This window comes from Mus caroli, chromosome 7 (genome assembly GCF_900094665.2).
Source record: "Mus caroli chromosome 7, CAROLI_EIJ_v1.1, whole genome shotgun sequence".
Taxonomy (NCBI): Eukaryota; Metazoa; Chordata; class Mammalia; order Rodentia; family Muridae; genus Mus; species Mus caroli.
Genome location: NC_034576.1, coordinates 28,271,747 through 28,299,315, shown reverse-complemented (window position 1 = coordinate 28,299,315; position 27,569 = coordinate 28,271,747). Strand labels below are relative to the sequence as shown.

The window sequence follows — 27,569 nt, the reverse complement described above, 5'->3', positions numbered from 1 at the left end:
GGGAGGGAGGGAGGGAGGGAGGGAGGGTTTGATTCCTGGGACAATAGAAAAGTCTTTTGAATCCTCGTGCTTGTGGCAGGTGAAAAACAGGGCAGGTGGTGATAGAGAAGGGCTGCTCGCTCCTATGGTTCAGAGATGCAACCCAGTGTCCCAACCTTTCTCCAGAGTCCTTGCAGGAGCTGGTGTCCCACACAGTGGTGCGCTGGGCCCAGGAGGACTTCGTTCAGAGCCCGGAGCTGGTCCGTGCCATGTTCAGCCTCCTGCACCGGCAGTACGACGGGCTCGGAGAGCTGCTGCGTGCCCTGCCCCGGGCCTACACAATCTCTCTGTCCTCGGTGGAGGATACCATGAGCCTGCTGGAGTGCCTGGGCCAGATCCGCTCACTGCTCATTGTGCAGATGGGTCCCCAGGAGGAGAACCTTATGATCCAGAGCATTGGGTGAGAGCGCCTCCCCCTGGCCTGGCTGCCCGCCCATGCCCACGCGCTGTACTGCCCTTCCTCCCCACGCCCACGTGCTGTACTGCCCTTCCCCCCGCCCACACCCACGCCCATGTGCTGTACTACCCTTCCCCCTGCCCACGCCCACATCCACGCCCACGCTTAAGTGCTGTATTGCCTTTCCTCCCCCATGCCACGCCCACGCGCTGTACGGCCCTTCCTCCCCATGATGTCCCTTTGTCCTAATGGTTAACCCTCCTCAGAAGCTCCTGGTCACTGTGACTCTTGGCACATCTGCTGTTTCTGAGCTTAAAGTCCTCTGCTGTTAACAAAGGGAAGGACCATGCCTCCCCTTTAGAGAGGCCATGGGGCTTCAGGGACCTGTGCTTAGAGTAACAAGCTAGCAGATTTGGGGTGGCATCTCAGGCCTGTCATCTTAGCACTCAGAAAGCTGAGGCAGGAGGATGTTGAGTTCCAGGCCATTGTGGACTACATAGGAAGTTTTAGACCAGCCTGGGATACATAGCGAGACCCTGTGTCAGAATAATAATAAATATCAATAATTGGGCTGGTGAAATGGTTCAGTGGGTAGAGGTGATTGCAGCCAAGCCTGAACACCTGTCTATCCCCAGGACCCACGTGGTGGAAGGAGAGAAGGAACTCCAGGAAGTTTTCTGTGGGATGCATGGACCTCCCCCACATACACACAAAAAAGAAACAAATAAATTCTAAAGGGGGAGCACTGGAAAGATTGGTTCAGTGGTTAAAAGCACTTACTGTTCTTCCAGAGGACCAGGGTTCGATTCCCAGCACCCACATCAGGCAGCTCACGTCTACCCATAACTCTAGTTCCTCCGTGTGCATGGTATACATGACACACATAAGTAGAAATAATTTTTTTAAATTGTTTTAAATAATGCTACATCGTGATAGGATTGAGCATTGGGTCGAATGCAACTCAGCCATTTAAGCTCCTACCGTATGCCGGGCCCTCACAGACATTTGGGAATGCTGCAGGCAGCATCTACCTTAGGGGAGCCTGCCTTGGATCCAGACCTCATTTTCTGTGTCTGTGAGATCCCATAAGTATAATAACTCCTGCCTCCCAGAGTGGATGTAATCATGATTCTTCAGAGAGCGAGATGGTAGCTCACACCTGTCATCTCAGCACTTGGAAGGCTGTAAAGGGAGGATTACTGTGAATGCTAAGCCACCCTGGGCTACATAGTTTCAGGCTAGCTTCAGGTACCAGAGTGAGACCTTGTCTCAAAACCTAACTAAAACAAAACAGACAAACAAAAAAGGATGGATGAATTTAAATCTGCAAAAGGCGCCTAAAGAGTGCAGACTGTTGTCACCATGGTGACCATGAATTTCCCTGGATGTATGCCCCGCCCCCAGGCTATGCTTACCCCACATGTCCTGTCTGTTCACAGGAACATCATGAACAACAAAGTCTTCTACCAACACCCAAACCTGATGAGAGCGCTGGGTATGCATGAAACAGTCATGGAGGTTATGGTGAACGTCCTTGGGGGCGGCGAGTCAAAGGTGAGGGGCCTGGGTGGGTGTGTCGGCTCAGGGAGGGGGACACAAAGAGCAGGCACTCACCACTGGTCCTCCTTGTCTGCTCCCTGCAGGAGATCCGCTTCCCCAAGATGGTGACAAGCTGCTGCCGCTTCCTCTGCTACTTCTGCCGAATCAGCCGGCAGAACCAGCGCTCCATGTTTGACCACCTGAGCTACCTGCTGGAGAACAGCGGCATTGGCCTGGGTGAGCTATCCCCAGCTACATAACAAGTTCAAAGCCAACCTGGGCTATCATGAGACTCTGTCTCAAAAACAGCATAAAACCCAAAACTAGGAAAGAGTGGCTCAGACAACCCACAGCTCACAGAGCAGCCAAAGCATAAAGTTCAGCCTTAGATATCATCAACCCAGATCCCCGAGTACTGGGATTCGAAAAGCACAGACCAGCAGAGGCACTTAGCACATTTTGCAAAGGGGGTGGTCAGGAAGGGCTTCCCAGAGGAGGAGACACCATCAGGAGTTGAGAGGGGCTGGAGAGGTTGCTCCCTGGCTAAGGGTGCTTATTGCTCTATCAGAAGGACCGGAGTTCAGATCGCAGAACCCAGTTTATGTGACTCACAGTCACCTCCAGCCCTAAAGGATCTGCTGTCCTCTTCTGGCTTCTACGTTTACCTGCATCTCACACACACACACACACACACACACACACACACACACACACACACATGCACTTAAATAGTTTTTTAAAAAAAGGAGTGGGGACTCTAACTGCTCTTTGTCCCCACAGGCATGCAGGGCTCCACACCCTTGGATGTAGCTGCTGCTTCTGTCATTGACAACAATGAGCTAGCCTTGGCATTACAAGAGCAAGACTTGGAAAAGGTGTGGCCAGAGGAGACCTGGTCACGCCCAACTGTGTGGGCACATGCTGGCTCTGAGCACCCTGTTCAGACTGATGCTGCCATCCCAGGGCCCAATCAGAAAGGGGCTGACTTGCAAGGAGCAGCCAGCAGCCAGTGGCTCCTTTACTCTGCAGAAGAGGGGCTGGGAACAGGTCTATGGGCTATGCTCCCATCGGGGTGGCCCTGGTTATCATGGAGGAGTAGGGCTGCAGAGCCTTTGGAGTTCAGACACTAGTCAGTAGTTCCACTCCTTGTTGAGTGGCCTAGGAAAGAGACGGCTTCTTTTGACCTCTGTCACTTAATCTGTTCAGGGAGTATGTGATCATGATTTTTAAGCATTTATAAGCCAGGCATGGTGGCTCGTGCAGTCAGTTCCAGCACTCTGAGGCAGAGGCAGGCATGAGTCTGAGTCTGAAGCCAGCCTGATATTCATAGTGAGCTCCTGCAAGGCTGCATTAGAAAGACCGTGTTAAAACAAAACAAAGCAAAGCAAAGACTGGTTAAAGAAGCTAAAGTAGCATTTGAATAAAGCTCAGAATGATGTGAGCTGCTCAGTGGACCTCAGAAGAGGAGCAGCACAGAGGCCTTGGAGCAGCAGAGGGCGGGTGATGGCTGGGACAGAAGCAGTGGGGGCTGAGTGGCGAGAGGTGACGTCACAGAGGTCATGTGAGGTCCTGTAGGTCATGGCAAGGATGTTGGGCTTTATCACAAGTGAGACAGGACCAGTGTTGGGCAGGGGAAGGAAGCCCTGGCTCATGTTCGTGAGGTGGGGTGTGAGGTAGATAAGGACGCTCCGGGATAAGACTAGGATCTGCGGGGGTGCAGCTGAGGAGCTCTGAGGAACGCCCGGATCTTGGGGAGGAGAGTGGTCTTGGACTAAGCTCCGTTTCCACGTTGCAGGTTGTGTCATACCTGGCAGGGTGTGGCTTACAAAGCTGCCCCATGCTCCTGGCCAAAGGCTATCCTGACATCGGATGGAATCCCTGTGGGGGCGAACGCTACCTTGACTTCCTGCGCTTTGCCGTCTTTGTCAACGGTGAGGCAGGGTGGGGCCTGTGGGGTCACTGGCTAAGCTTCCCTCTGGTGACATTCATCTCCTGGGCAGGGGTCCCTTTAAGTGGACTTGCAGGTCAACAGAGACCTGACATTACCCTTGAATGTGTTGGCTTCTGGGGTTGCGTGGGGGTTCCCCAAGAGCTCTCCTGAACTTTCTGGATGCCAGGTGAGAGCGTGGAAGAGAATGCTAACGTGGTCGTGCGGCTGTTGATCCGCAAGCCCGAGTGCTTTGGACCTGCCCTGCGGGGTGAGGGTGGCTCAGGGCTGTTGGCTGCCATCGAAGAGGCCATCCGAATCTCTGAGGATCCCGCACGGGATGGGCCGGGTGTCCGCAGGGACCGGCGACGTGAGCAGTGAGTCCCCGTCCCTGTCCCTTTTCCAGGATGGTGGCCATCACTACCATGTCTCTGGATTCTAACCACCACCTTCTCCTCTCCAGCTTTGGTGAGGAGCCCCCTGAAGAAAACCGGGTACACCTGGGACATGCCATCATGTCCTTCTATGCTGCCTTGATTGACCTGCTAGGACGCTGTGCACCTGAGACGCATGTAAGCCCTGGGGTGGGGGTGGGGAAGCAAGGTGGGGTGGGAGGGAGTTGGGTGTGCATGATCAGCATTCAACCTCAGCATTCAGGTACTGGACAGCATTCATATAGCTCACTTGGGTGTGGTCCTGGGCTGTGATACTGGGCATACACTCATGATCAAAACACCCTCAGGTTCCAATCCCATGGAACCCAACCAGTAGAGGAGAGAGACAAGACGTGAAGAAGCAAAGGACTCGTGGTAGGAGTAGAGGGATTCCTCAAGGAGAGTAGAACCAAAACTGGTACCACACTGCACCCTGGCACACACACCTATGATCACAGCACTGTAGAGGCAGGAGTACTGAGTCTGAGGCCAGGACAAGTTACATGACAAGACCCTATCCCATAGCTGTGTATGGTGGCCCACACTTGTAGCCCCAGAACTTGGAAGATAAAAAGTAGGAGGATCAGAAGTTCCATGCCATCTTGGCTAAATAGCAAGTTGAAGGCCAGCCTGGATTGCATGAGAACTTGTCTCAAAAAACAAAGAAGGGGGCGGGCTGGAGAGATGGCTCAGTGGTTAAGAGCACCTGCTACTCTTCCGGAGGACCTGAGTTCAATTCCCAACACTCACATGACAGCTCACAACCATCTGTAATTACTGTTCCAGGGGATCTGACACACTCACACAGACCAATGTACACCAATGTACATGAAATCAAATTAAATTATTATCAAACAAGGAGCCACTGACTCAGTGTGTGAAGGCACCTGCTACCTGCCACCAAGCCTGGTGACTTGATTTTGGTCACCCATGGTGGAGGGAGGGACCCGACTCCCATTAGTTGTGTTCCAACCTCAACATATACACCATGGCATGTGTGCCCCCTAATAAATTAAACAGCCAGAAATGGGGGTGCAAGCCTTTAATCCCAAAACTCAAGAGGCAGAGCCAGGTGGATCTCAGGCCAGACTGGAGTTCCAGACCAGCCAGGACTATGTAACAGAGAGATCCCGTCTCAAACAAAATAAAACACCTCCACCTGGAAAAAGAAGCAACGTCCCACAAAACAGCATCGCCAGGGACAACTGCACAGCTATGTTAGTTGGAGCAAGGAGCTTCAGGCTCAGAGAGAGACCCGGTCTCAAGAAACAAGGAAGAGCAGTGGAGAAAGACCCCTGATATCAACCAACCTCTGGCCTTCACGTGGCGGTACATGTGCACACACATGCGCCTCCAACGTATGCACATGCACACAATGCATACAAGACATATACACAAAGGAGGCTTGCTTTACTGTCAGTGCGTCGGGAATGGTTAGAATAGAACAAGTCCCAGATGGGGCACCATTGTCTGATGACATGCCTCGTGCCCTCTGCACCACCTCCAGCTGATTCAAGCCGGTAAGGGTGAGGCCCTGAGGATCCGTGCCATCCTTCGGTCCCTCGTGCCCTTGGATGACCTCGTGGGCATCATCAGCCTCCCACTGCAGATCCCCACCCTGGGCAAAGGTAGGTGTGTATGGGGGGGGAGGGGAGTTGTTGAGGGAGTGAGGCTCGAAAGGAGCACGTGCTCACAGCCCACCATCCCTGCCTGTAGATGGCGCCCTGGTTCAGCCAAAGATGTCTGCATCCTTCGTGCCTGACCACAAGGCATCCATGGTGCTTTTCCTGGACCGAGTGTATGGCATTGAGAACCAGGACTTCTTGCTGCATGTGCTGGATGTGGGGTTCCTTCCTGACATGAGGGCGGCTGCTTCACTGGACACGGTGAGCAACTCCCACCTGGCTAGTCGGCCACGTGCCTCCACCCAGGACATCTAATAGGCTGAGAGACAGCATCTGCAGAACTGGGACTGCATACATATCCTGATCCTCACCCTCACCTCTGTGACAGAAGACAAAACCCATGAAAGACAGAGTGGGTGAGACTCCCCCACTACCCTCAGATACAAGAAAGCATTGCCGTGTGAAGTGGTACACACCTTCTACCTAGCATCAGACAGACAAAGGCCAAAGGACAGAGAGTTCACTGAGCGACAGGCAAACCTTGTCTCAAAAAACAAAGTGAAGTTAGGCATGGGTCTTTAATCACACAGGCCTTTAATCATACAGGAGGCAGAGGCAGGCTAATCACCGTGGTCTACGCGGCAAGTTCTAGGCTAGCCAAGCCTACATAATGAGACCCGTCTCAAAACAAACAAACAAAAACAAAACAAAACAAAAACTGAAGCAACAGCAAAAAGCTGGGCATGCCTGTAATCTCAGCACTTTGGAAGTAAAGGCAGGAAGAGTCCAGGCCAGTCCGGGCTACATGAGATCCTGTGCAGGAGGCCAGCATTGCAGAGCAGCTAAATCAAAGTCATGATCGGTTCCTGGCTTTCGTGTGTGTGTGTGTGTGTGTGTGTGTGTGTGTGTGTGTGTGTGAGAGAGAGAGAGAGAGAGAGAGAGAGAGAGAGAGAGAGAGAGAGAGATCTGGAGGAGTGAGATTTAGGAGAATAAATGATTAGAAGCCTGGGTACCAAGGCAACGCCAATAGTCTGATGGTCTCACCGTCTCACCCTACATCCCAGGCTACTTTCAGCACCACGGAGATGGCGCTGGCACTGAACCGCTACCTCTGTCTGGCTGTGCTGCCGCTCATCACCAAGTGCGCGCCACTCTTTGCGGGCACCGAGCACCGCGCCATCATGGTGGACTCCATGCTGCACACAGTGTACAGGCTGTCGCGGGGCCGCTCGCTCACCAAAGCACAGCGCGATGTCATCGAGGACTGCCTCATGGCGCTGTGCAGGTGAGGAGGGGCCGATGGTGGCGGAGGGAGTGGGCGGGGTCGCCAAGGCGGGGTCTCGCGTAAGATCTCTGCCGTCTCTGGGCTTGCCCTCCTCAGGTATATCCGACCGTCCATGCTGCAGCACCTGCTTCGACGCCTGGTGTTCGATGTGCCCATCCTCAATGAGTTCGCCAAGATGCCACTCAAGGTGAGGGTGGTCCTCAGGGGAAGCCAGCCCTTTTCTCACCCACAGTCTGGCTGTGCCTCTGGACCAGTGGGGTCTTTAGTATTAGCCACGCCCACCACACCTAACCAAAGCTGGAGGACTGCGAACCCTGAGGAAACCAATTAACATCCTCGTTTGCCGGCTAGGATTCCCATGGCATTCGCTCTGCGTCATTGGCGCTGCTAACATTCCCTAATTACCGCTTAATTTGCCTAACTAAGTGAGCCAGCCCCCGCCTCAATTAGCATATATTTTCATGGGCGCACTACTTTCCTAATTAGCATTTTATTCGCATGTCCAGACCACCAGCCTTCCAGTATTCAAATGAGTGCGTTTATTTGAATCAACAGTACCACAGCTATTCTGAATATTTGCATACTGTCTCTCCTACTTTATCATTTGCATGCTAGTTTGCATAAGGAGATACCCCATCTAACTTAGACTGTCTTGCATAAGATGCCTAAATTAGCCCCAACTCTAAGATGCATATTAGATAGAGGAGGCCTTTTTGATTACCATATATTTGCATGGGGCACTGCCTATGTTTCTATTTGACATGCTAATTTGCATAAGCATGGATCGTCCTATTAGTGTGCACACAATTCTACCAGGAGACTGTTAGCTTGCCTATTTCTGTAAAAAGAACAGACAAATCCAGCCATAGTTTAATGCCCATCCTGGCTCTCATTGAGAGTACCAACGCCGAGTAATAAGCTGTCTAGGACCATTCGCTAATAAGCATACCATCCTTCCCTTATTAGCATCTCATTTGCAAGCACTGACACCCTCTGCCTCCTGGGGCCTTCGCTGCCTGCCATCTGCTTATGCCTCCTCTGTGTGTCTCTTCCTTTCAGCTCCTTACCAACCACTATGAGCGCTGCTGGAAGTACTACTGCCTCCCCACAGGCTGGGCCAACTTCGGGGTCACCTCTGAGGAAGAGCTGCACCTCACACGCAAGCTCTTCTGGGGCATCTTTGATTCTCTGGCGCATAAGGTCTGGGGACTCATGGGGTCTCAGAGGAGCCTGTGCAGAGGGTTTGGGGGTTCAAGCCTGGAGATCTGGGATGAAATCCCTGTTGGGTTGGGTGGCACACACCAGTAATTTCAGCGGGAGGCAGAAGCAGATGGAGTAGGAATTCAGTCACTCTTGGATTGTATATCAAGTTTAAGGACAGCCTAGGCTATGTGAGACCTGTCTAAAAAAAAAAAAAAAAAAAAAAANNAAAAAAAAAAAAAAAAAACAGACCAAAGTGAGGCTCAAGCTACCGAGAGAGTGACTAGCAGATTTGTGGGTTCAGAGAGGGGAGTTGATGATTAGAGGGTGGATTGGGGACTGTAAGGCTTCGGGCTAAGTGAAGCCTGCATGATCCTCCCCTTCACCCCTGACACCTATAGAAATACGACCAGGAGCTTTACCGAATAGCCATGCCTTGCCTGTGTGCCATCGCGGGCGCACTGCCCCCTGACTACGTGGACGCCTCATACTCATCCAAGACGGAGAAAAAAGCCACAGTGGACGCTGAAGGCAACTTTGATCCCCGGCCTGTGGAGACCCTCAAGTGAGACGCGGGGACAGACAGTGGTGTGGCTAGGGATTGGGAGAAGGAAAGTTCCAGAGGGAGAGGAAAGCCCCACCTCAATGCCTGCTGACCCCACCTCTTCTCACAGCGTCATCATCCCCGAGAAGCTGGACTCCTTCATTAACAAGTTCGCAGAGTACACTCATGAGAAGTGGGCCTTCGACAAGGTGAACACTGCGGCCCTTCACCTCTACCTACCTTGCTTCCCCCAAGCCTCCTACCTTCCCAGAGGCCTCAGGTTGTCCTAGATCCTCAGCCATCCCTAAGACCCTCACTGTTCTCTGAGAGCCTTTCAGGGTTCTCCTGCCTCGTATCCATCCTCCACTCTCTTCTGCCTCTTCACCTCTAGATTCAGAACAATTGGTCCTATGGTGAGAACATTGATGAAGAATTGAAGACCCACCCCATGCTGAGACCCTACAAGACCTTCTCAGAGAAGGTGACCAAACCATAGGTCCTGATGTCAGAGGTCAGAAGGAAACTCCAGAATTTAGGGGATCCAGGGAGGAGTGAGACAGCATCATAGGTTGACTGGTGTCTGGTCATGGATTTTGCCTTTTCTCAAGATTAGACGATTCCCCTGGATGACCCCAAAGTCCTCCAGTCCCTTCTCTAGAAAGACTCCTTGATAGTGTGACATCTCTGAAACCCTTGTAAAATGGGTGCTAGAAATGTTTGAATCGCTTGTTTACAGAGCAGGTTAGAGTCCTGGATTCCAATCCTGACTGACCCACTTCTAACTTCCTAGCTCCTGGTGGGGTTTCTCCTGCCTTGAGACATCAGGGAAGCTGGAAAACCAGGTTTTCCTTCTGGTCCCATTCCACCAACTCCACTTACTCTATCTGCCCAGGACAAAGAGATTTACCGTTGGCCCATCAAGGAGTCTTTGAAGGCCATGATTGCCTGGGAATGGACAGTAGAGAAGGCCAGGGAAGGCGAGGAGGAGAAGACGGAAAAGAAAAAAACAAGAAAGATATCCCAAACCGCCCAGGTGAGCTTGCGAGGAGACAGTGAAAGTCTGAGCAAGGGGAGTGGGGAGTGATGGGTCGGATGTGGTGGGATTGAGACAGGTGCCCCCAGGTGATTGAGGAACTGTGAAAAGGAGCAGGCTGGGTGGGTGGGGATGCAATGAGGCCTGACAGAGGGGAAGTCGAGTAAGGAGAAGAGGGCAGTCCTGAGCAGAAATCTCAGCGCCAAAAGGACAGCCTGAGGAACTAAAGAGCCGAGAAGGGTGGCTTAGAGGCAGGGCCTTAAGGGACAAGCTCAGGGTAGGCATCTGGAGCAAGGCTCAGAACTTTCTACACGCCCATTAAGTATCCCCCTCTCTCTTACCCTCTCAGACATATGACCCCCGAGAAGGCTATAATCCCCAGCCACCAGACCTCAGCGTGGTTACCTTGTCCCGGGAGCTGCAGGTGAGATCACGGACCCTTTATTTAGGAAGCTCAGGTCTGTCTGAATCTGGTCCTTGAATGTCTGTATCCCACTTCCAGGCCATGGCCGAACAACTGGCAGAAAATTACCACAACACTTGGGGGCGAAAGAAGAAGCAAGAGCTGGAGGCTAAAGGTGAGGACAATTATCCCCTCCCACCACTGCCCCACCCCCAGCCCCACCCGCACGCAGCCCCCCCGCACGCAGTCACGGGGCCTCGGTTAGAGTCCTGGCTTCATGGCGTTACTTAACCACTCTCCCGGCTCGGCTCCGTTGCAGTGATGTCTAGCAATGGAAAGCAATGCTAGCACCTTTTTAATGGTGCGGCTAACTCAACTGTAGGAGCCCCAGTGAGAGTGGTCTGGGTCTTTTCTGGCCTCTGATTTCTAATCTTTGCCGTCCGCAGGAGGTGGGTCTCATCCTCTACTGGTTCCCTACGACACGCTCACGGCCAAGGAGAAGGCACGGGATCGAGAGAAGGCCCAGGAGCTGCTGAAGTTTCTGCAGATGAATGGCTATGCTGTCACCAGGCACGTGGATCCGTGAACCTGGGCAGAAGCAACTTCGAGCAGGGACGGAAGGACCGCCTTGGGGGCGGGGCTTGGGACGGAGGCGGGGCCATAAGGAAGCCAAGGGGTAGACCTGAAAGCAGCAAGCGGACCTCCTACTGGGCGGTGAAGTTGCGGGCCAGCAGATCTGCTAAAGGCCAAAGGGGAGAAGCATGGGGAAGTTAGACTTGGAGAACAACCTAAGGACCTGCAAGTGGGCAGAGTGCACAGGCTGACCAGAAAGGTGTGTGGAATAGGGCAAGGCCGGTGTCTGAGCTGACTGTCTATGCCTCTCCACGCAGGGGTCTTAAGGACATGGAACTGGACACATCCTCCATTGAGAAGCGATTTGCCTTCGGCTTCCTGCAGCAGCTGCTTCGCTGGATGGACATCTCCCAGGAGTTCATCGCCCACCTGGGTAGGAAAAATTCCCTCCCATCTTTCCACATCATCTGCAAAGACCCACCCAGGGCACTGCTTCACCCACCTCTCCCTCAACTAGTATCTGTGAAGCATCAGTCATGGCAGACTCTGCTGGGGATGACGGGATGGATTAGCAGGGAACAAGACAGAGGTGGTTCTTCATCTGCATCGCTGTTTTGGAGTCCGACAGTTAGAATCACACATAGCTAAGCCAAGTGTGATAGGCAGTGCCTAGTGTTGGGGGAAGAGAACACCAGGGGAAGGTGGGCTGGGGTGTAGAGCCAACTGCCATTTCAGCTCAAGGAAGACATGGGTAACACTGTAAGATCTGTGCCAAGACACGGAGGAGTGGGGTAGGGGCACCTGAACACCTGGAGGGTGTCATGGCACACGGCTTGTGAAACCACCACCCTTCATAGACATGGGGAGGAGTAACTGAAGGGACCCCGCTAGGTCATGCAAGGAGGAGAGGGGGGCTCCGTAGCTAGATGGGAGGTAAGAGCTTGTCCTCTGCACAGAGAAGGAGGCACAGGAGGCATCTGAGCAGGGACCTAGCTGACTTGACTGTGGCCAGGATAGGTGTGAGGTTTGGTTTGGTCTTTTGAGACAGGATTTCTCTGTGTAGCCCTGGCTGTCCTGAAACTTGCTCTGTAGACCAGGCTGGCCTTGAACTAAGAGACCCACCTGCCTTTGCCTCCCAAGTGCTGGGATTAAGGACGTGTCATTATTTCCTAACTCTGCCCCCATCCAGTGTCCCTTCCTACCAGAACAGCCTGGCTTCCTCAGCTTAAACCAACACTAGCCCCTACTTGCCCTTCCCCACAGAGGCTGTGGTTAGCAGTGGACGGGTGGAGAAATCCCCACATGAACAGGAGATTAAATTCTTTGCTAAGGTGAGAGGTGGGCTCAGAACCTGGAGGGGCTGTGGTCTAGGAGGGTCCCTGGACACTTCACCCAGCCCCTCCCCCCTCTCCTCCCCATTTAGATTCTGCTGCCTTTGATCAATCAATACTTCACCAACCACTGTCTCTACTTCCTATCCACACCAGCCAAAGTGCTGGGCAGTGGTGGCCACGCCTCCAACAAGGAGAAGGAAATGATCACCAGGTGGGCTGTCTGTGACCTCACCTTACAGCATGTCAACCCCAAACGTCTTCTTCCTGACCTTGACTCACATGGGCTCTGAGGGCTGTTTCTGCCTTGGGATGTTCTAAAGTGACCAACTGTCCCAGTTTCCCTAGGACTAAAGAGGTTCCCAGGACTTAGTGAGACAAACCAGTCATTCTGACAAAGACAGCCTCTCCTCCATCACCTCTACTTGCCAGTTATTGCTGTGACTTTTTTTCTTGCAGTGCTGAGGACTGAACTTTACATGTGCTAAATGTATAAGCCACTGAGCCACGCCCCCAGCCCCTCTCTGGGGGATTCTAGGCAGGGGCTGTACCAATGAGCCATGCCCCCAGCCCCTCACTGGGGGATTCCAGGCAGAGGCTCTACCACTGAGCCATGCCCCCAGCCCCTCACTGGGGGATTCTAGGCAGGGGCTCTACCAGAGTCATATCCCGAGTCCCTCACTGGGAACTCTAGGCCATCACTCACTCTAAGACTGAGCCATTCCTGCAGCCCTTGCCTATAACTGTCAAGCTTGGTCTGTGTCCTTTGATCATATCACCTCTGTCTTTCATCTTGGTCTCTTCACCCCTCCTTCCCTTGTCCTTCCATCCTGTTCTCTTTCCTCAGCCTCTTCTGTAAACTTGCTGCCCTTGTTCGCCACCGAGTCTCCCTCTTCGGTAAGTAGCCCTGCCGCTGAGCCTCTGCCAGCTCTCTTGCTTCTTTTATGCCCAACTCCACCTGGAAGAAAGAGTTCCTGGCTCAGCCTTTTGTAATGCCTTCCCTCTGATTATAGACTGGGTCATCCTGGAGATGGGTAGATAGCCATGCAGCCACTGTCTCACACAGGGACAGCCCTGAGAAGTCAGAGCTAGACAGAAGACAAAAAAGGGAGAAAGGAAGGGAGGACAGCCAGTGCTGCGGTGGGGACACCCAGGGGGACTGTGGAAACTCAGCAGGGTTAGGTATGGCATAGCATGAACCTGGCCAGGAAGAGTTGAGATGGACATAGGAGTTTCTAACCTTGAGGCCTGTCTTAGGGTTTTACTACTGTGAAGAGACACCATGACCAAAGCAAGTCTTATAAAGGACAACATTTAATTGGGGCTGGCTTACAGTTTCAGAGGTGCAATCCATTATCATCAAGGTGGGAACATGGCAGCATCTAGGCAGGCATGGTGCAGACCAACTTGAGAATTCTACTTCTTCATCTGAAGGCTGCTAGTGGAAGACTCACTTCCAGGCAGCTAGGATGACGGTCTTAAGCCCACACCCACAGTGACACACCTACTCCAACAAGGCCACACCTCCTAATAGTGCCACTCCCTGGACCGAGCATACACAAACCATCATGAGTCCCCTTCTTCATCCTGGCCCATATTCCTTTCCCAGGGACGGATGCCCCAGCTGTGGTCAACTGTCTTCATATATTGGCACGCTCTCTAGATGCCAGGTACGGCTTTGGGGTACCCCACCCAACCCAGTCCTTCTATACTCTCTGAGTGACATTCGTCTCAGGAATGGAAGGAGAGGAGCAAGGAAGGAGGGGAGGGAAGGAGCGGGGAGGAGCGGGGGACCCTCTGCTTCTACAGCTCTGCACCCCACCTCCTAGAACGGTGATGAAATCGGGCCCTGAGATCGTAAAGGCGGGTCTGCGCTCCTTCTTCGAGAGTGCCTCCGAGGACATTGAGAAGATGGTGGAGAACCTGCGGCTAGGAAAGGTGTCGCAGGCGCGCACGCAGGTGAAGGGTGTGGGCCAGAACCTCACCTACACCACGGTGGCTCTGCTGCCCGTCCTCACCACCCTCTTCCAGCACATCGCCCAGCACCAGTTCGGAGACGATGTCATCCGTAAGGATCCTAACACTGAGGGCAAGGGGCGTGGGGTGGGGTGTCAGCTTGACCGGCACTGTCCCTCCTGAGGTGCGTGGCAGAGTCACCTGGTGTTGGAGCAGATGCTTTCGTGCAGTGAGCTAAAGCACAGTTAGTAAACTGTAGGGAACTGAAGGTGTTAACTAAAATGTGAATTCAAAAACCACAGTGGTGGTGCATGCCTGTAAGTAATCCCAGCACTCAAGAAGCTGAGGCAGGAGGATGGCTGCAAGTTTGAGGCTAGCCTGGCCTATAATAGTGAGTTAATAGTGAGTTCCAGGACCACCTAGGCTACAGAGTGAGGTCTTGACTTACAAAAAGCATAAGAAAAGCAAGGGCTGAGGGTATGTATTTCAGTGGTATAACACTGGGCTGGTATCCAGCAGTGAAGGGCTGGAAGAAAGACTCACTGAGTAGCTCTCCTATAGAGTTCACAGTGAAAGGCTAAAAGCACTCGGTGGTAGAGCCCCTGCCTAGAATCTCCCAATGAGCAGCTGGGGGCGTGGCTCAGTGGTAAAGCCCCTGCCTAGAGTCCCCCAGTGAGGGGGCTGGGGGCGTGGCTCAGTGGTAAAGCCCCTGCCTAGAATCCCCCAATGAGGGGCTGGGGGTGTGGCTCAGTGGTAGAGCCCCTGCCTAGAATCCCCCAGTGAGGGGCTGGGGGTGTGGCTCAGTGGTAGAGCCCCTACCTAGAATCTCCCAATGAGCGGCTGGGGGTGTGGCTCAGTGGTAGAGCCCCTGCCTAGAATCCCCCAGTGAGGGGCTGGGGGTGTGGCTCAGTGGTAGAGCCCCTGCCTAGCATGCCCAATGAAGGTGCTGGGTGCCATCCCCAGCACCACAAATACACACAAAGTAGATTTAGCTACTTGTGCCAGAGACCCAGTGACTCTAAATCACTGTAACGCAAACAAGCTAGAAGTTTCTCTCTCTTGAATGTTGCACTTTCCAAAGCAGATGAGAAAAGTCATAAGGTCAGACCTCTGTTCCCTCTGTCTCTGGGCTGTGCTTGCCTTCTCTGAAATGGTGTCTTTCCCTCACATGTCTCACCACAGGCATCCTCCTCCCAGGCAGCGGAGGAGGCTGAAAGAGATGAGCAGTTGCTGCAGCTCCTATAAGGAACAATCTAGAAGTGGCCTTGTTAGTCAGAAATTCTCGCTGAGCTGGACTGTCTGAAAGAAGCAGTTCAGGCCGGGCAGCGGTGGTGCATGTCTGGTCTACAGAGCTAGTTCCAGGGCAGCCAGGGCTGCACAGAGAAACCTGTCTTGAACCCACCCCGTACCCCTAAAAAAGCAATTCAGATGGAAGAAAAGAAGGAAGGAGTCAAGCCACTGATTACTTTTGACCTCTGACCTTCACATTCACACACACTGGAACACATACATGTATCACACAAACATGCACACATGGAAAAATATAGATGCTGTGACATCACTCCCATTGTATTTTGTTTTCTCTTTATAGTTTTTTTTTTTCTAAATCTTGAACCTCCCTGCCCCCTGTTGTCCTGATGGATTTGTAGTCAGTGAGGCTCTTAACCTTGGCCCTGAGGGAGGGGTTTATGCTGCCTGAAACCATACATACGTGTGTGCTAGGTTCTCGAAGAAGTGTTATCATGTTCATCAAAGATATCCGAGGCAAAATAAGGCCCTCCCCTTGTAGTAAGCCCCTCCCCTTGTAGTAAGCCCCTCCCCTTATAGTAAGCTCCTCCCATGTCCTTCTTTCTTTTTTGTTTTTGTTTGGTTGGTTGGTTTTTGGTTTTGGTTTCTTTGAGGCAGGGTCTTTCTGTGTAGCCCTTGCTGTCCCAGAACTCACTCTGTAGACCAGGCTGACTTCTAACTCAGAAATCCGCCTGACTCTCCCCCCACTCCCTGCACTCGGCACCCCAGCACGTGCTGGGATTAAAAGTGTGGGCCACCACTGTCCAGCCTGTGTCCTCTTTTCTAATTACTTTTCAGGCATTAATTTATTTGAGAATTGGGTGTGGTCCAGTGGTAGAACACTTGCCTAGCACGTGTGAGGGTCCATGTTCCACCCCCAACATCACAAATTAAAGCAACAGCAACAATTCATTTGATCCTCAACCTACCCTGTGCTGAAGGTACTACAATAATCCCATTTTACAGATAGGGAACCTGAGGCCAGAAGAGAGCTGGTCTTGGCTGAGTTACAAAGCATAAATATTGGTGACAGAGAAGGTGACATGAGTTGGGCACAGCCCAGACCCTCACTCTCTCCTCTCCAGTGGATGACGTACAAGTGTCTTGCTACCGAACGCTCTGCAGTATCTACTCTCTGGGAACCACCAGGAACCCCTACGTGGAAAAGTGAGGAAAATGGGACAGATTATTGGGTTTATATAGACACTTAGAGACTATTGGGATGAAAGGAGGGGGCATGTGAAGTGGGGAGGAGGTGCAAAGCTGGACATAGTAAAATCTTGAACTTGCAACTTAACTAGGGTAACTGAAGTTCACGCCAGAAGCCAAGAGAGGGCGCTAGTGGAAAGGCCAGGGATAGAAACAGGCTGTGGGATCTGGGAGAGTGGGAACCAGACACCTAAGGAGGCTTGAATGGCTTCTCTGGGGAGCAAGCTTGTCCGGGCAGGAGACGTGCAGAAACGGGGCAGCAGCATGCTGGAGATCGCTAGAGAGGAACATTTCAGTCCGCGTACAAGTTTTTGCCAGGCACGCAGGGAAGGGTGCACACAAGAGCGGCGCCTGTAACTCTACTCCAGAACGGACCACTGGGGACGCTCCTGTGCAGAATGGGCTGGGGCTCAGCGGAGGGGCGCATGGAAACTAACTGCAGCTCTCCTTCCAGGCTGCGGCCAGCTCTCGGGGAATGCCTGGCCCGCCTGGCTGCAGCCATGCCAGTGGCATTCCTGGAGCCTGAGCTGAATGAATACAACGCCTGCTCTGTCTACACCACCAAGTCTCCTCGAGAGCGGGCCAGTGAGTCGCGTGGGCTGGGGCAGCTGTCAGGGGCACAGGAGAGCTCAGGGTGAAGTGCTCCCTAAATCTGGGCTGTGAGGGGCTGAGAGGGGCTGAGAAGTCTCCGGGATACTAGTGTTCCACAACAGCCAGACCTTGAGGGATCTGGGCTGTGCTGTAAGGGGCCATCCAAAGCCACTCCTCTGGGAGGATTAGGGGGACAGAGATGAAGTTTGGAGCTGTGAGGCTGACTATGGAGTTGGTAATGCGAAGTTTAGGGAGGCAGGTACCTTCCGGTGTCCTACAGGTTTGAATAACCCGAGCTTATCGTGGATATTTTTCATTCACAATGTCTGCGGAGTGCCACTTAGGGGCAAGAGTCAGAGGTGGTGGCCACACAAGCCACAGGCAGGCATCCTGTCTTCTCAACCCTGGGGTTAGAGCCAGGAGTGGGGCTCAGAAAATATCCAATCAGGAGAGTCATGCTCTGCTCCCCAAAGCCAGCCGAGTGTGGTAGCATGAGCTTGTACCCCGAAATCTGGAATATAAGATACTGGAAAGCCTTCTCCAGGGCCATCTTCACTCCTTAGAAAGTTTGAGGCCAGCCTGAGCTACATAAGGCTCAGTCTCCTGCCCCCCTTCAAAAAGAAAAAAAAAAAAATCCTACTTCCAGCCCATGGAAGGGAACAGTGGGTGGTGGACTGTGGGTTTCCAGAGACAAAATTGGAGTCTGGAGCTGAGACCTGAAACTGGGGGCTCCAGATGGTGGAAACAGCCCAGGCCTCTCCTCTTCCTGCTCTGGGGGCTGAGGTGAGAGGGTCTAGCATGGGACCCACCAGGGTTGGAAAGCACTTTTTGCAACTTGCCACATAGCGGACATAGAGTTAGGGTGATTTTAGGAGTGAAGGTGTTTAGGGCTCAAGGCTTGCACGAGACGCCATCAGAATAAAAAGTTGGGGTTCTTGCTTCAGAAGTTCAGTGTGGAAGTCCCACATCATTCCAGGCATGGAGTCGTATGCCCTTACTCCCAGCACTCTGGAAGCAGAGGCTGGTGGGTCTCTGTGAGTTCAAGACCAGCCTAGTCTACATAGTGAGTTCAAGGCCAGCCTCTTCTCCATAGTGAGACCAAGTTCCATGCCAGGGGTATATTTAGAGGTTGGAGACAAATCTTGTATTTGGCTTTAGGGATTAATGATGTTGAGGTGTAAAGTTCTTGGGGGGGTCACAGTTTCAGTGGGAAGCTGTGGAAGGCACTTGGGTTGGAGGCTGAGATAGGAAGGATGGGCTCTTGGAGACTTTTAGGTATAAGGTGATTTAGGTGTCAGGCGGGTCGTAGGGAAGGTATTGGATTGACCTGGCATACCCTGACCTATCCCTGCACCCCAGTCCTGGGGCTTCCCAACAGCGTGGAGGAGATGTGTCCTGACATCCCAGTGCTAGAAAGGCTCATGGCAGAAATCGGGGGGCTGGCCGAGTCCGGAGCACGCTACACAGAGATGCCGCATGTCATCGAGATTACCTTGCCTATGCTGTGCAGCTACCTGCCCCGCTGGTGGGAGCGAGGGCCTGAGGCGCCCCCACCAGCCCTGCCTGCGGGCGCCCCGCCACCCTGTACAGCGGTCACCTCCGACCACCTCAATTCCCTCCTGGGGAACATCCTCCGAATCATCGTGAACAACCTGGGCATCGATGAGGCCTCGTGGATGAAGCGGCTGGCCGGTGGGTCTTGCAGGACAGTGTCCCCTGGGGAGCAGGGTGCTGGGGCCCCTGGAGGTCAGAGGTCACGTGTGAGTAACACCCACTCTCCTGCAGTGTTTGCCCAGCCCATTGTGAGCCGTGCCAGGCCAGAGCTCCTACGCTCCCACTTCATCCCTACCATCGGGCGATTGCGTAAGCGGGCAGGGAAGGTGGTGGCTGAGGAGGAGCAGCTGCGCCTGGAGGCCAAAGCAGAAGCTGAGGAGGGTGAGCTCCTGGTCCGGGATGAGTTCTCCGTGCTCTGCCGCGACCTGTATGCCCTCTACCCACTACTCATCCGCTACGTAGACAACAACAGGTCAGCATGGCCCAGCCTGTCCTGACTCGGGCTATTCCTCAACTGCCATGTACTCTTGGAACCCCTCCAGACCCTTCCAGCCTCTCCCTTCCTAGCTTCTCTGAGCTGGGGAGATGGCTGAGTAGATAAAGGGATAGGTTCTGGACTTGAACCCCAGAACTCATGGGAAGCTAGCTGCAGCAGCACACATCTGCAATCCCTGTACCCCTGTGGTGAGATGGAAGGTGGAAAAGGGACAGTCTCAGGAAACTCATAGCCCATCTAGCCTGAAGCTGCAATGGTGGCCAACAAAGTGACTGTCTCAAACAAGGTAGAAGGCAAGGACTGGCACCTGAGGCTGTCCTCTGGCTTCTATGTGCACACCTATACACACACACATACAAATACACCCTGCATACACATATATACACACCTACATACACAGCATACACACAGATACACACACAAACACACACATACACACGTACACACATATAATACATATACATATATACATAAACATATACACGCAAATATATACATACATACACACATAGGCACACATACATACACACAGATACACACATATACACAGATATACATACATACACACAGACACACACACACACACACACACAAGGCCTTCCTGGGTTTGTCTCCTTCTGTTTCTTAAAACCCTATTGAGGGTTGCACTATCCACTATAAGGAGACTTATTTCCCCTCCAGCATTGTGTCTACCTGTGTGTAGAGCTAAGTGCCCCGCCTACGTAGTGGAAGACCATGGTCAGGCTTTTCCCACTGACGAGAAGAAAGGAACATAGATGACATTCCCCAAGAACATAGGTCTTTAAGAAAACAATATAAGCAGGTATCAGCCAATTGCTAACTAATAAATCAAAAGCACTATTTTAGATAGCTTAAACTCCAAGATCCATCCCCATTGAAAAGACTGTAAGCGTTCTTGGGCTCTGTGATTGATTAGCTATGTCTGCCATGGTGCAGAAATGGGAGCAGTGGTGTTCATTCTGCATAAATGCCATTTCAGATTTGAACTACACTTGAGCTGTGATCCATCACTACTTAGTTGGCCATAAGTTATTTGTTGTTGCTGCTGTTTGTATTTTGAGACAGAGTCTCACTCTGTAGTCAGAACGAGAACAAAGTAGGCAGGCAAACTCCCAGCAACCCCTCCTGTATCAGCCTTCCCTGGTGAACCATAAGTTTTGTTAGCAAAATTAGGCTAGTTTTCTTTGGCTCCCTCTGCACCTGGAAACCTTCATTTTCAGACACAAAATCTAAATCCAAAAGAGATCTCTACATCTCCCAGCTTGGTTCTATCTTTTTTCCTTTGTTTTTTATCTAAACAGAAAGGGAGGAGAGTTGGTGCGCGCGCGCGCGCGCACACACACACACACACACACACACACCCCAGAACATGCAACTATCACAATCTCCTTTGGATCACAGCAAAAGGTTTTATCCGCCATCTGACCCCTCTCTCCTCTACCTCTGCCACTATTTTTTTTTTTAATCTTTAGGCTTAGAAGAGAATTCCATGCTTGGTTTAGGCTATAAGAATGGATTCTGGTTGATACAGGGAAAGGGGGCTGCTGAGCAGAGCCCGGCTCTACTAAGGCAATCAGGACAGTTGTCACACAACTACGCTAACATGCCACACACAGCATATGTGTGCCATGTTCCCTCCTCCTGTTTTGTTGTGACAGGTTCTCTCTCTGTTGTTGTTGTTCAGGCTGACTTTGGACATGCTCTGTAGCCTAGGCTAGCTCAGCTTCCTGTAGCTGGAGGTGCATGCCCAGCTGTGTGAAGCTTTATCATCCCCCTAACACCGGACAATGCAGCTTTCCCACTACATACACAGTAATGCAGAGCTCGCCCTTTAAAACACAGCCATACACCACAGAGACGCTGATCCTTTCATTCACAGCCTCGGCTTTGCACGGTTCATAATGATTAGAAAATTAAATAGAACATAGTAGTACAAATCCCAGTACTCAGGAGGCAGATCTCTGTGAGTTTGGGGCAAGCCTGGTCTACACAGTGAAGTCCAGGCCACCCTGGGCTACAAAGTAAGATCCTGCCTGAAAAGCCTAAACTTTTAAAGTTTCACTGAACTGATCAGAGTCCCTTAAAACACTCCATCCCCTCTATTGGATGTGTCTTGGCTCTCATGAGCATCCCTGAGTGCTCTGGGTGAGCCCCTTCCCTGAGGGTCCCTGTACCCTTGTCCATTTTTTCCTGGCCCCCAGGGCACACTGGCTGACAGAGCCCAACCCCAATGCGGAGGAGCTGTTCAGGATGGTGGGAGAAATCTTCATCTATTGGTCCAAGTCCCACGTGAGTTCCAGCCCCGTGTGAACCCCCACCCACGTCACTGTCTCCACTGGTGCCGATCTCCGTTCCTTAAGCCCAAAGGCTTATGGGCAGCTTCTGCCAGTCTCAGGGTCTGAGCCCCACGCTGCTTCCCCCACCAGAACTTTAAGCGTGAAGAACAGAACTTCGTGGTCCAGAATGAAATCAACAACATGTCCTTTTTGACAGCTGACAACAAGAGCAAAATGGCCAAGGTGGGTGCTTCACAGAACTGAGGGGTGGGGAGGGGAGTACCCTCCAGGCCTGGATGGGGGTGGGGAGCAGCCTCCAGGACTACCTTCTTGACCCTCCCAACCCAGTGACCTGTCACCTGTCCTGCTTTGGTCATATCCCCTTTAGCTCTCAGGGACCACATCTTCCCACCCCCACCTCCCATCCTTCTTCTCCTCTCCCTTCTTCCGCTTCACAGTCCTCCCCATATCTCTCCTTATGTCCTTCCCTTCATCCTTCGTTTCCCTATTATCCTCCTCCTCACCTGCCTCCTCTTCCCCACCTCCCCCATCTCCACCTCCCCATCTCCCCGATTTCTTTCCTACCTCCTCTTCCTCTGCCTCCCTGTAGTCCCCCCACCCCTCCCCTCCCCATCTCCCCTTCTGTCTGTCATTCCTTCCTCCATCTCTCGTCCATGTCCACTCAGCTCCATCCTGTTTTCTCATTTCCTCCTCTCCCGTCCTCCATTCCGGTTACTCTCCATCCCCCTTATCCCCCCATTACTTTCATTCTCTCCATCACCCCACATCCCTTTCCCTCCTTTCACAACAGCCATCTCTGGGGTCCTAAAGAACAGCTCCCCCCTCCAAATCAAGGTCTGGAAACACCCAGCTAATGAGTGGTGGGTGGGGAAGAAGAGCCAGGGTAACTTGGAGTTGGGTCTGGGGCTCTCTATCGGGCTGGGGTAACCCTTCTTGTCTCTGTCGACAACCCGCTGAAGCAGGCAGGAGACGTACAGGTCAGCGCCACATCTGGAACCTTCTGCATGGCTTTTGGCTAACACCTTTTCCCACTCAAAGCCCCACCCTTTCAAACCCCCTGTTTTTGTCCCTGTCCCCCACCCTCTGTCCTTACCCCCTGACCGCCATCCTCTTTGTCTTCTTCCTTCCCAACCATCCACTCCTTCCCCACTCTCAGCTTTTGATGAGTTGTTGAATTATTTCTCTTCTGGTTTGGGGTAGTTTTCTTTCTCTTCTTCTTTATCTTTATCCTTATTTTTTTTTCTTTTTGGTTTTGCTACCAAAAAAAAAAAAAAAAATTTGAGCCATTGGCTTTCCTCCATGCATTGTGGACCTGGTCCCAGGGGGATGGGTGGGACAGCTGCATGGTTAGGGGCAGCCCTGGCTGAGCACAGGTATGCGACTTGGCCTCTGGGGAGAACCCAGGGATGGCAGTGATCGGTGTGACTCTTACCAAATGTCATCTTTGTGAGCCTCTGATGGCATCCAGCCAACGGACCCCAGGCCTGGGGCTCTTTAAAGACTCAGCAATGCTGCATGTGGGGCCTTCGGCAGCTCAGTATTGCCATGAGTGGGGCTCTGGCCGCAGCTTGCCACTGGGACTTCTTGTTAGCATGACTGGAGTGGCCCTGGCCAGGGAGGGGTCTGCACCTAAGGCTCCAGGACACGGTTGTGGGAGTCTATGCTCTGTGTCTTGGCTTCCAGATCTTTCCAGATCTGTCTTGCACTTTCTGTCTCCTTGTGTCCTTGTCTGCCTCAGTCTCTCTGTCTCCCCTTCCCTCCAGCTTATCGTGTGTCTTGGGGCTCTTTGTGAGCCGACATCTTTGTTTCCTTCTTGGAAACTTGGTTTGGGCATGTGAAGTGTGGGGTAGAGTGTGGTAGACCCTGGATCCTGTGGAGTTCTCTTAGAGAGGATTACTAGAGTTTTAAAAAGTGGGGGTATGGATATACCAGGGCTCTAGTTAGAAGCCGGAATGCAGGAATCAGACCAGGGGTGGGGCTATGGTCATGGCTGTGGCACAAGGAGGAGCAAGGTCCAGGTGAAAATAGGTTGCTTGGCAACCAGGTTAGGCGCTGGGTTGTATAAAGTAGCTATAGGTTGTGGTTGGTGCTGGGGTGGTGGGGTGGGGACTTGGGCAAGCACTGAACCCTGTGTACCCACAGTCAGGTGGCTCAGATCAGGAACGCACCAAGAAGAAGCGCCGGGGGGACCGCTACTCTGTGCAGACATCTTTGATCGTGGCCACACTCAAGAAGATGTTGCCGATCGGACTAAACATGTGTGCTCCCACCGACCAGGACCTCATTGTGCTGGCCAAAGCCCGCTATGCCCTGGTGCTTATCCAGCCCCACCCAGCACCCTACTCTGTTTCTAGGATCCCAGGGAACCCCTAAGATCCAATGGAGACCTTCGGAATCCTGATGTAGCATTCCCCAAAGCTCTGCAGAATGTCAGACACTTACCGAACCCTCAACCTTGCGCTAGGATGTGGAGGACTCCATCCAAGAAATCTAAGGACAGGGATATAGTTTAATCCCCAAATGCAACCAAAGACCAATATAGCTTATAGGACCCCAATAAGCTCTGTAGGACTTCACGGGCCTCTCCTCCCACAGCCATGAAACCGCCTTGCCGCCCCCACCCCCAAGACACCTGAAGTCTGAACTATCCCCGGAGGCTAACTGAACTCTTTGTAACTCCTCCTCACGACTGAAGGTCTGGGGTCCTATGGGACTTTTCAGCTCACCTTCTTTTGTCTTCAGGCCTCTGCTGGCAGCCAGTGACCCTTTATGAGTCAAAGCCTCTCAGAGTCCTAATGTCCCCTGCCCCAGGACCCCCACTCTCAACCTCTGGCATCTCAAGGGTCCTAGGGATCAATTAACCCAACCCCCCAGAACTTCTTTTTTTTTTTTAAGATTTATTTATTTATTTATTATATGTAAGTACACTGTAGCTGTCTTCAGACACTCCAGAAGAGGGCGCCAGATCTCGTTGCGGATGGTTGTGAGCCACCATGTGGTTGCTGGGAGTTGAACTCTGAACCTTCAGAAGAGCAGTCGGGTGCTCTTACCCACTGAGCCATCTCTCCAGCCCCCCCCCCAGAACTTCTTAAGGTAGCCTGGACACCAAGAAAGCTCCTTAGGGCCCACTTCTCCCTTATATAAAATGGCAAGAAGATGCTTTCCAGCCTCAGGCACCCTGAGAAGTCCTCTAGGATTCTGGCGGCACAGGACCCCTCTAAGCATCTGGCAGCTTTCTACCCCACCCCCACCCCGGGGTCCTGAAGACACCTGACTTCTTCCCTCATTTTGCAGCAACCTCTTCTCGGGGTCTCCGAAGGCCACACCTCAACTTTAACCTCCTAGGAGATATTGAGTACTTGGGACCCTATAGAACCCTCCAGAGCCCCCACAACCCCTACGGCCCTACTTCACCGGCTAACTCTCCCACTGGCCCTGTGTAGCTGGACACTTAGTTGGCCTCTCCAACTTCCTATAATCTCTGCTGACCTTGCCATTCCTCCTTGTAGCCCCCATCACCTCCCCTGATCCTCCAAAACAACCCACTCTATTCAGCCCCTTAAAAAAAAAATCCCTCTTTGGGCTATTTGACTGTCACACACACCCCAGGCTCACTAATCCCCTCTGTGCCTTCAGAGTGAGCCTGTGATGTCACTTTGACATCTGTCTGTCCACAGCCCACAGTTACAGTCTTCTCACTTTCCCTAGATCATACCCACACAAGTTCCTTAGCAAGTCAGGCCTAGTAGGGGGAAGGCTGCAGGTCATGGTGGAAGGGGAGGCCTCCAGAGTGACCCAGTGGGCTTTCTTTGTCTTCCCAGAAAGATACAGATGAGGAGGTCCGTGAATTCCTTCAAAACAACCTTAACCTTCAGGGAAAGGTAAGTCGTTTGAGGGGAAGTGTGTGAAGCATCCGACATGGAAGAGGGACTTTTTGTTAAATTACATGTATGTATTTCGTGTGTCTTGACATACATGTAGAAGAAGTCAGGGACAATGCAGGAATCAATTCTCTCCTACCATGTGGGTCCCGGGGTTGAAGTCAGGTCTTCAGGCTTGGCAGCAAGCCCCCTGCCCACTGAGCCAACTTGCCAGCTCTGCAGAAGGAACTTTGCTTCGCATTCACCGCCTAAGCTTGGGGGGTCGCAGGGTGGGGGGAGGCAGGCAGCCAGGGAGGTGCCTTCATTCCCCGGTGTTTACTCCCTTAGGTGGAAGGCTCACCATCTCTTCGCTGGCAAATGGCACTGTACCGCGGCGTCCCAGGCCGCGAGGAAGATGCGGATGATCCCGAGAAAATCGTGCGCAGAGTCCAGGAAGTGTCGGCAGTGCTCTATCACCTGGACCAGGTGGGCGGGCGCCTATGTGGCTGAGTCTTTGGATAGGGCCTGGTCTGTGGGCGGGGCCAAATGGTGATAGGCGGGGCTAGGGACAGAGCCTTTCTCTCAAGGATGCATGGAGCGGTGTGGATCTGGGAAAGAGGCATACTGCATCTAGGGACAAGTGTGATAAAGCACTGGGGCTAGGGTGAGGCTTCCGGAAGGTGCCTTGAGTCTGTTGGCGGGGGTGGGGGTGGGGGGAGCCTAGGCCTTCCTTTGATGGCTCTGCACGTAGACTTGAACACACATGGACAGCTTCGCTAGGGTTAGGTGGGACTTGGGTCATTGCCATGATCTGAGGAGACATGACAGACTGCCCCACTCCCTAGACGGAGCATCCTTACAAGTCCAAGAAGGCGGTGTGGCATAAACTTCTGTCCAAGCAGCGCCGGAGGGCTGTGGTGGCCTGTTTCCGCATGACGCCCCTGTACAACTTGCCCACGTAAGGCATCCAGGAAGGAGGATAGCACAGGAACTTGGAGGAAGGGAAAAGGACCGAGAGTCCGGAGGATGGAGTACCAAGAGGGTTGATTCTTAGGACTGAGGGCAGCAGATGCAGGTGGCGGGGGGATGCGGGGGACAGGAGAGGCTCAGGGGCCTTGGAGACCTTTGTCTTGCAGGCACCGAGCGTGTAACATGTTCTTGGAGAGCTACAAAGCCTCCTGGATCCTGACTGAGGACCACAGTTTCGAGGACCGCATGATAGATGACCTATCGGTGAGCTGGGGACTGCTTGGGGATGAGGGGCAGGGCTGGGTGGGACTAAGGGAGCCCTCCATAGAGAAACGCGCGACCCCTTAGGCTTGACTTGGGAAAAGAGACAAAATTCTAGTCCAGCAAGACTATGAAAGGGGACCGATTGGGACTTCAAAAAAAACCACCCCCTCCAACCCTCACCCATCCCCCCAGAAAGCTGGAGAGCAGGAAGAAGAGGAGGAAGAGGTGGAGGAAAAGAAGCCAGACCCACTACACCAGTTGGTCCTACACTTCAGCCGCACAGCTCTAACTGAAAAGAGGTGAGGCCCCCTCCCTCCTCAGAAACGTTCCCAGATCCTTAAAACAAAAATCACCTGACCTTTACATTTTTTTAATTATACTTATTTATTTATTGTGTGTGCATATCTGCCGGAGGTCAGGAATCTATTGTTTCCCTCAACCACGTGTGAGTCCCAGGAATCAAACTCATCTTTCCTTGGCAGCAAACTCCTTTACCCTCTGAACCACCTTACTGGTCCCCAGTCATTGTCCTCTTTAGTGTCACTCTGTGAGGACAGGCAGGTCCTTTATATTGTTGCTGAACACATCCTGTCTGAGGGGTTCACAAAAGATGCCACATGGGTTTATTAAAAGAACATGCCTCGAGCCAAGCGTGGTGGCGCACGCCTTTAATCCCAGCACTCGGGAGGCAGAGGCAGGCGGATTTCTGAGTTCGAGGCCAGCCTGGTCCACAGA

The 27,569-nt window shown here is 52.6% G+C and overlaps 1 protein-coding gene across 1 annotated transcript in view; it reads left to right on the top strand.

Moving 5' to 3' along the window:
* The window catches only part of Ryr1 (ryanodine receptor 1), a 127,037-nt gene that overhangs the window by 49,257 nt on the left and 50,211 nt on the right, over window positions 1-27,569 (top strand). The window contains exons 39-75 of the mRNA XM_021168604.1: window positions 166-439; window positions 1,876-1,990; window positions 2,080-2,212; window positions 2,756-2,850; window positions 3,771-3,906; window positions 4,093-4,279; window positions 4,366-4,474; window positions 5,844-5,964; window positions 6,053-6,222; window positions 7,026-7,246; window positions 7,343-7,433; window positions 8,306-8,446; window positions 8,848-9,011; window positions 9,121-9,199; window positions 9,382-9,471; window positions 9,883-10,023; window positions 10,373-10,447; window positions 10,526-10,601; window positions 10,873-10,996; window positions 11,317-11,432; window positions 12,263-12,330; window positions 12,423-12,544; window positions 13,178-13,227; window positions 13,940-14,000; window positions 14,160-14,398; window positions 16,659-16,740; window positions 17,237-17,367; window positions 18,733-19,065; window positions 19,159-19,399; window positions 21,646-21,733; window positions 21,871-21,963; window positions 23,884-24,054; window positions 25,563-25,622; window positions 25,950-26,087; window positions 26,447-26,559; window positions 26,738-26,834; window positions 27,027-27,133. Of these exons, the coding sequence (XP_021024263.1) occupies window positions 166-439; window positions 1,876-1,990; window positions 2,080-2,212; window positions 2,756-2,850; window positions 3,771-3,906; window positions 4,093-4,279; window positions 4,366-4,474; window positions 5,844-5,964; window positions 6,053-6,222; window positions 7,026-7,246; window positions 7,343-7,433; window positions 8,306-8,446; window positions 8,848-9,011; window positions 9,121-9,199; window positions 9,382-9,471; window positions 9,883-10,023; window positions 10,373-10,447; window positions 10,526-10,601; window positions 10,873-10,996; window positions 11,317-11,432; window positions 12,263-12,330; window positions 12,423-12,544; window positions 13,178-13,227; window positions 13,940-14,000; window positions 14,160-14,398; window positions 16,659-16,740; window positions 17,237-17,367; window positions 18,733-19,065; window positions 19,159-19,399; window positions 21,646-21,733; window positions 21,871-21,963; window positions 23,884-24,054; window positions 25,563-25,622; window positions 25,950-26,087; window positions 26,447-26,559; window positions 26,738-26,834; window positions 27,027-27,133 (4,852 nt within the window). The remainder of the gene's footprint in view (window positions 1-165; window positions 440-1,875; window positions 1,991-2,079; window positions 2,213-2,755; window positions 2,851-3,770; window positions 3,907-4,092; window positions 4,280-4,365; window positions 4,475-5,843; window positions 5,965-6,052; window positions 6,223-7,025; window positions 7,247-7,342; window positions 7,434-8,305; window positions 8,447-8,847; window positions 9,012-9,120; window positions 9,200-9,381; window positions 9,472-9,882; window positions 10,024-10,372; window positions 10,448-10,525; window positions 10,602-10,872; window positions 10,997-11,316; window positions 11,433-12,262; window positions 12,331-12,422; window positions 12,545-13,177; window positions 13,228-13,939; window positions 14,001-14,159; window positions 14,399-16,658; window positions 16,741-17,236; window positions 17,368-18,732; window positions 19,066-19,158; window positions 19,400-21,645; window positions 21,734-21,870; window positions 21,964-23,883; window positions 24,055-25,562; window positions 25,623-25,949; window positions 26,088-26,446; window positions 26,560-26,737; window positions 26,835-27,026; window positions 27,134-27,569) is intronic.